Source organism: Carlito syrichta, unplaced genomic scaffold (assembly GCF_000164805.1).
Source record: "Carlito syrichta isolate Samal-C Ts95f unplaced genomic scaffold, Tarsius_syrichta-2.0.1 Scaffold303019, whole genome shotgun sequence".
In the NCBI taxonomy this organism is placed as follows: Eukaryota; Metazoa; Chordata; class Mammalia; order Primates; family Tarsiidae; genus Carlito; species Carlito syrichta.
Genome location: NW_007247115.1, coordinates 165,222 through 173,379, shown reverse-complemented (window position 1 = coordinate 173,379; position 8,158 = coordinate 165,222). Strand labels below are relative to the sequence as shown.

The following is an 8,158-nucleotide window of genomic DNA, read 5'->3' as shown; positions in this document are numbered from 1 at the left end:
TCTTAATTTGTCTGTTTTTCAGTTTGAATTTTTGTGTACATGTGGTATTCTTAAAGTAAGACACGTTGGGAATTTATGGAAACCATTACTCTTAAACTGACCCACCATTCCACCCTAACTCCACCAAACCGCTGCTACTGGGAATAGGCGAAACTACAGTTTTCAGGATGCAGTTCCTCTTTCATTGTTTATATAGCCCGATCGTTACCCTCACTGCTTTCTGGGAAATGTAGTTTATTATCAGTAATTACAAGGGCTGGGAAAACATGGCTAGTACGTAGGAGGGATCCGCCCCTCCATTGACCCCGCCCCGGTTGCTTAGGAGACGAGAGACGCCTAATCCTGGTTCATGTGTTCGCGCCGGGCAGGGCAGGACAGGCGCCGCGGGAAATCCTCTGAGATTCATGTAATTGAGGTCTGAACCTCGAAGAGGCCCATGGAGAGCCTTGACAGCTCCTCCCAGGACTGGTGCCACAGTAAGCAATACAGGTTTGAGATCGGCCCCCCGGACTTGCTGGAGCGCAAGGGCTCCCTGACTCTCCGCTCCCAGCACAAGAAATACTCGAAACCCGTGTTGGTGTATTCCTGGTGAGCTCCCCGAAGTTCCCGATTGCTGGGAGGGGGGGGAGCGAAAAAGGGATGGGACAGGAAAAGAGAGGGGACAAGAGTGGAGAAGAGAGAGGAAGCAGAAAAAGAGAATGAGAAGCGTAGAAAAAGAAGGAAAAGAGAAGAAAAAGATGAGACAAGAAAGAGAAGTGGGACGGGGAGAAGAGAGAAAAGTAAGAGAACAGAGACTTTCGAAGGAGACATGGAGAAGGTGGGAGTGAGAGTTGGGACAACCAAGAAGAGATAAGAGAATGCTTCGGGAGCAACTCCCTAGCACACACCAAACCTGCTGCAGTCAAGTCGCTGGCAACCTGAGGTTTAGATCATCCACACAAGGGAAGGAGTCGGGGTGTTTTTAGAGATCTGGAAGATTACGTGTCTGAAAAAACATGCTTACTCCTAAAAGGCATTGGAGGCCAATGGCATAGTGAAAGGTGATATCTGTTCAGATGACTAGCCCCCAGGGCTGCCATTTCTTTGGTGGGAGGAGGGGAGGGAGAGAAGAAGGGGACACACTGAGTGATTTGAAATATTCCCTAAATATTCTCTAGGCTACTTATTGGTTTCTTCTGGGCAGAGACTGCAAACTGGCATCTCCCACTGAGTAAGGCCAACAGACATTGTTTGGCAGGCACTGTGTTTACACTTTTTTCTTTACACTTTTTAATTTGATGACCACATTTAAAACGAAGAAATTCACTTACAAATCAAGGGTTGCCTGCTCTTGAAAATGTGAAAGACCTGGTGAGAGAGGATTTGACTCCTCCTGGTAACTATGAATGTACCAGAGCCGAGCACCAGCTACTCCTAAGATGAGTCTTGTTCTCTCTCTAGAACTTCACTCATATGGTTCTTACCTGTCCCCAAGAGGCATTTGGTTTACTTCCTGTGCTTTAGGCCTTGGGCTTGAAATACACTTAAGAGATTTTCTTCAATTATAAATATCATAGTGACCAATAGCAACACCATGACATATACTGAGATAAAAGTGGGATCTTTTAGGGCAGTTAGTGGGATCTTTCCTTTGGATTAATTTTTCTGGCTATATTGCTGACAATAATTACTTTTGCAGTATTTGGAACATTTGAGGGGAGGGGGAAGAAAGAGAGAAATGAAGTAACAAATCTTGTCTACTTTATACTTTTGCTTTTTAAAAGGAAGTGAATGATTTTTTACTCTAGCCTGCTAAGACCTACTTGATCCCATTCATTCATGTAATTGAGACCTGCAGTTTCTGCCTTGCAAACTTTCCAAAGCCTAGTCCCTGCTTTCTCACAGCTTACTTTTCTACATTTACTTCTTATCCCTAAAATTGACTCTCTCACCTACTTTGAACTCAGTGTGAAAGTTTATATAGATTTGGAATTCAAGGCTATACTTGGAAGCAGAAAATCTTCTTTTAGCCTCATATAGGGTTTACCTCATGACCCTCAAGCAACACACTTAGTTCTACTGTGATTCTGTTACTCCACTGGGATTTGGGTCATAATATAAATCACCACTAGGCATTATTGTTAAAGAGAAAGACCTTTTGCAAAGGGATAGTGCTTCTGCTGTCTTCTGCACTACCATTGCTTTGAAACATGCCTTGTGAACATCAGAGACATCAATAGGAAAACCACAGAAGAACATAAATGAGAAGGAGGTGGGGAACCTGGTGAGGGGAGAAGGGTAGTGGAATACTGTAAATTATTCCAGCCACTGCTGAAAATATAAAGGGCTGTCACACCATTGGTGTTATCAGGAAGGCTTGGGAGCAGGAATACTTAAATTAAACTAAAAAACATTTACATGTCATGCACTTTGCTATGTGTTGGGAACACAGAGATGGAAAAACATTCAATGAGATAATTTATGTAAAGCATTTATCATCATTTCTGGAAAATATTAAGTGGTCAATAATATAGGTAGCTAATTCCATTTTATTTAGTATAATACAGTGGTTAAAAACTTGAGCTCAGCCGGGCTCGGTGGCTAAGCCTGTAATCCCGTGCCTTGGGAGGCTGAGGTAAGTGAATTGCCTGAGCCCGTGGGTTTGAGACCCGCCTGGGCAACTTGGTGAGACCTCACCTCTACAATAAATCAAAAAATTAGCCGGGTGTGGTAGCGCGGGCCTGTAGTTCCAGCTACTTGCAAGGCTGAGGTGAAGCGGCCACTGCACTCCAGTCTGGGCGACAGAGTGAGACTCCAACTCAAAAAAATAAAAAAAAAAAAGCTTGAGCTCTAGAGTTGAATACCAATTTTGCCACTATGTAATGTGGTAAATGACTGCTCTGGGCCTCTGTTTCTGCAACTGTCAAATGGGTTGATAGGATTATTGTAAGATTAAATGAAGTATAGTATGTGAAGCCCCATTTAACATGTAGCCTGGCACATAGTAAGCACAGTAGAGGTTATTTATATATATTAGAAAGTGGTCATTGACATCAAGGAGTCTCATAGGCCGATAAAGGAGGATAATGTCAATAAATTCAGTATCATTTGACTTCTAGAAAATAGAGATGATTATAAGAAGCGAAGATGACAGGAAGGTGTGTGTGTGTGTGTGTGTGTGTGTGCGCGCGCACATATGTGTGTTTTCCTGAGCATGGTTTTGATCTAAGAATAGGAACTTCATAGGTGGACAGTAGAGAGCAGGCAAGTGCAATGGAATAGTAAGAAACAGTGCCATAGGAAATAGAAGTCGTTCTTCATAGTTGACAGGTAGAGTTGATCCTTATAATTTGTGGATTCTGAATTGAAAATTCACCTACTTACTAAAATTTATTTGTAACTCAAAATCAATTCTTGAGGCACTTGTTTGATCAACTGTCAACAAGTGCAGAGCAGCAAAAAAGGGAAAACAATTGGAATTTCTCAATGTGCATGTGATCAAAGTGACACACTACCTTTGTTTCAGCGGTCATACTGTAAACAAGTGTCCTTTTCAAGGTCTAGTGAGTACTACACATTTTGCTTTTTTTTTTGCTTTTTGTTGGTGGTATTATTGTTTAAAATGGCCCCAGCCAGGCTCAGTGGCTCAGCCTGTAATCCTAGCACTTTGGAAGGCTGAGGCAAGTGGATCGCCTGAGACCACGGGTTTGAGACCAGCCCGGGCAACTTGGCAAGACCTCATTTCTACAATAAATAAAAAATTAGCCAGGTGTGGAAGCACACGCCTGTAGTTCCGGTTACTTGGAAGGCTGAAGCAGAAGGATCACTGGAGCCCAGCAGGCTGACCCTGGGGTGGCCGTGAGCATGTCACTGCACTGCAGCCTGCCCCCAGAGGAAGTGCTTAGTGCAAGAAGGCTGTGATATGTATGCCTCATGGGGAAAATATGAGTGTTAGAAAGCTTCATACAGGTATAAATTGTAGTGTCATTAGCAGTAAATTAAATGTTAATGAATCAACAATATATAGTAAGCAAGGTGTCTTTAAACAGAAACACACATTAAAAAAAGGTTATGTATTGATTGATTGAAAAAACTGTGTTACCAAGGTTCACAGGAACCTAACCCTATATTTCCTATAGGAACAATTGTTCAGTATTCTCTATTTGTGGTGACTTTACAGAACAAGTACTGATTTTTGAATTACAAATAATGGACTATAAAATATGAGAAACACCAGCATTTTCTGAGCTGACTGTACTGCTGCCGTTCTTGTTTTTCTTCCATATCCAATCAGTCACCAACATCTGTACTTAAAAGCTGAATAAGATTCAGATTGTGTAAACTTCTAAATGAATGATGTCATTAACTTTTGTTTCTATGCATTTTGGTCATAATTGTTAGCTTTGTAGTGGCTTGCTTTATAATATATTAAAACTTTTATTGAATTTTAATATTTTATTAGCAATTTCTTATTTAATTGATGAACACCTAGTACCTATAAACACACCATTTGCATGGCCTCTCAACTGAGTATCTGATCAATTAAGTGACTATACCTATAGGTACAAAATAGAATCTGTAACTGGGAGAAATTCTGATTTAACATCTAATTATACAGTTCAAACATTTGAGTCTTTTCTATGTTTCTCTTTATCTGGCATGTGCTAGAAGTCTGTTTGACCTCACTACTCATATTAAAAACATTTTTGTATGATAGTCATAATAAAGTATAATACCATTCCCAGAATGCCTGTTAGGAGATATCTCTAGTCCATTATTGGGATGGGACATTGCCAAAGAGCTATGTCTTTCTTGCAACTGGAGTGGTAGACAGAGCCATAACCCCCTCATCATATCTTGAGGCTTCGGGTGAGATGCCTTTTCTAGAAGTTATCTTTCCCTACTCATTCCTGTAGTATTTATGGAGCCAGATCATCAGAGGATTCCATTAGCAATTCTTTGTTAAGGGGAAATTATTTCTTAGACTATCTTCCCACTCATTGGAATACTGGAATACTAAGAACCAGAGCAACTGATACTTGCCCCTTAATAAATTCTCACATGTGACACTAATCCTTATATTCACACATTCATTCATTCTCATCTTTCCTTTGGCCAAATTGATAGCTGGTAACAAGTGATAATAGTTTAAAGCCAAAAAAAAATTCATTCGGATCTCCATGGAGACAGTTCCTGCTCTGGTCTCCATGGTGATACTTAGTTTTAAGGACTCAGGTTAATTTTATATATTTGTAATTTTAATTACTTTTCTTTCCTGCCCAAGCCCCAAATTAAAAAACCTGGGCGTTTTACTCCCCACCCCCATAGGAAGAAACCAGAAAGATAAAGAGAAAAAAACGGGGAGGGGAATGTGGTAATAACTGTGGGGTAGGGGACTTCATAGTTTGAAAGATTTTTTCAAAATCATTTGAGCAGGGTAATAAGTTAGAATTAGAATTAAAGGGGGAAAACTCAACTTTCTGTAAAGCTCCTCAGACTTCTACCCTATTGTGCCCTTTGAACAAGGAGTTCATATGTATTTAAGGCACTCCACATTTAGAGGAGATCCCAGTTCCAAGGCACCAGGATATCTTCTGTGTACTAACATAGAACATAGAGTGAATTTTCTGTTTTGCTTCATCATTCTTCCTGCATTTTAACCAATGACTTTCTTAGGTACTAACCTGGAAGTAGAGTTCCTCATATCACCAAGGAAGAAGCTAGAGTTACGCCGATCTTTGCTAGCCAGCAATTCCATCTCACTCCATCTCCAACACATCTTCAAGAACTAGGATAAAAAAGCAAAGAAAAAATGAAGCCCCTTAGCAACCATGTGCTTCAGCTGCATCTTTGCTAAAATCCACAAGGGTCTCCCTTCTATTAAGTAATCTTTCTACCTTTAATGTAGACATAAGCCCTCAATTGAAAGCTTATAAACTCTTACTTTGCACATTTAAAACAAGTTTGGTTGTGTGCTTTCCATGCACACAGCATTTAATTTGACAAGGGGAGAAAAGAGACTTTAAAGGGGCTTTTTGAGTCAATAGTTAGAAGGGAGAAAAGCGAGTCTCAGGACAAGGGACAGGTATACAGTAGGTGCTCAATTAATGTTTATCAAATAAGTGAACAAATGAGCAGATAGAAAGAACACAGAAGCCCAAAAGTCACTGCCGGCTGGGCCCTAGATTTTATATATAAAACCATTACATTTTCATGAGGCCCTGAGATTCAGTAAAGACTACAGTACAGCACAAATTCATAATAAAATCAGTACTGATTTTATTATTATCAGCCAGATCCTGATGCTGCAGGACAACTTGGCAGCATGTTTGGTCATCTCTGTATAAGTGAACTTGGAAGAGTGACACCTATTAGACCTCTGTTAGAAAAGAGTTTAAAAATGGCAGCTAAGCTTGTACTGTTCCTAGTTGCAGTGGGTGTGACATGCCATTAGTGACATTTTGAGTTAAGGTAGGAACACGTGATATTTACACTTTAAAGAGATATTTTTATTTCTTAACTCATACTCTAAAAATTCCAAATTATAATATCACTCAGGCATTGAAAATGATGTAATAGTAGACTAAGGACGGAAATATATTCACTATCTAGTGGGTAGCAGAATTAGAAATTTGCATATAACTCACATGCATATATAAAATTTTCTAAAACTGATCCTCCTAACTTTTCAGCTATTGGTTACTAGAGAAAAATTCAAACATGCCAATTAAAGCTTATCTCTGTCTCTTCAAGTTTAAACAGCTTGTTTTAGGTTAAAATAGTCTTTTTCAGAACAGTGCCCACTCTTTGAGACCTTCCTCCTCCACCTTCTCCATCCCCCAGTACCATCTGTGCATATACAGGGGACTCAGGTTGTGTGCTATTCTTCTGGGGATGGGGGAGTGAGGCCTCTAGATCTATGTGTGGGTCCCTGTTCGTGCTCACCTCATCCAGGCTGACTGCAGTGCCTGCTGCTGGCGAATTTGTGGCTGCTCCTGCTGGTTTGTTGAAAACCCAGTGTTTCTGCTTACAGACTCAATCCCTCTTGGACTCTTGTGGGTACTGCAAATCCCTGGAAGTGTCAGGCTTGTCCTCCCCCAGCCCCTGACTTAGGCTGGTCACCTCACAGCCACAGTGGTAGAGGCACCTCATTTCTCAACAAGGTATCCTGCAGCTGGCCCGATGACTCTCAACTCAGCTTGCATCAAAATGCCCTATAGAGAGGGTGCGCATACACCATGATTTGCCCAGGATTGTTTTTCTCTCATTAGGACTGAGACTTATCATGAGACCCTCTTTCAATTCCTAAAATGCCCTTCTTCGGATGATAAATTATAAACTTGTGCTTCCTCCCTGTGATATGTTTGGAAGCTTCTGGTTCTTGTCGTCAGTAAAAGCATAAGGAATTTAAAAGACCTGTTCTTTCTCAAAATGCCTGATTTAAAGAAAAATATTTCACTGAGGACTTAAAAATTTCACCTTGTCAGTCAGAAGCTTTATTTTTCTTCAGATTCTAGTGAAACAGTCCTAATTCTTCCGAAAACAAATGTGGATGTCTCTGATTTATTAGAGCAAAAGGTTATTTTAAAGAAAGTCCAGTAAAGAGCAAAGATTTAAAAATATAATCTTTTTATAAGTAAGTAAAAATATAATATCATTATAAATAAGTAATAAAAAATAGGATGTACTAGAATTCTCTCTTTGGCTAAAAAATGTGTCTATATGCGATGAAAAGAGATTGAAAAGGTATTCACCATTATAGCACAAGCTATTCATTACTGGATGGTGGATTCATGGATTACTTGTCCTTTTTTCTCTTTGCTACTTCTACATTTTCCAAAATGAATGGGTATTATTTTCATAATAAGAGTAAAGAACAATTACTTACCATTTTTTATATCATTTTCTACAGTTTTTCCCTGGAAGCAAACATTCTCTAAATGATCAGAATTTAGACACAATACTTTGTTTATTTCAGAGTCTGAGTCACCCTTCATGGTTTATTATGAGTTTTTTAAAAATATCTTTTTAATTGCTAGTTTATGTTGGGTATGAAGGATGATGTTATTCACATTCATTTGGCTTAGCCGCCCTTTCATTCTCGTCTGTGTTCTATAATGGTAGCTCCTACGCCACAGTTATTTTTAATCTAGTCCTACATTCTTATTCCTCAACATAC

The 8,158-nt window shown here is 39.7% G+C and overlaps 1 protein-coding gene across 3 annotated transcripts in view; it reads left to right on the top strand.

Annotated features, from left to right (window-relative positions):
• Positions 1-343: 343 nt before the first annotated feature.
• Positions 344-8,158, top strand: part of CUNH9orf135 (chromosome unknown C9orf135 homolog) — a 77,101-nt gene continuing 69,286 nt past the window's right edge. For 2 of the 3 annotated variants that reach the window (XM_008057459.2, XM_008057458.2), the window contains exon 1: positions 344-588. In XM_008057459.2, coding sequence (XP_008055650.1) covers positions 437-588 — 152 coding nt within the window. In that variant the 5' untranslated portion in view covers positions 344-436. The remainder of the gene's footprint in view (positions 589-8,158) is intronic. The other variant, XM_021712030.1, reaches the window with a different exon arrangement.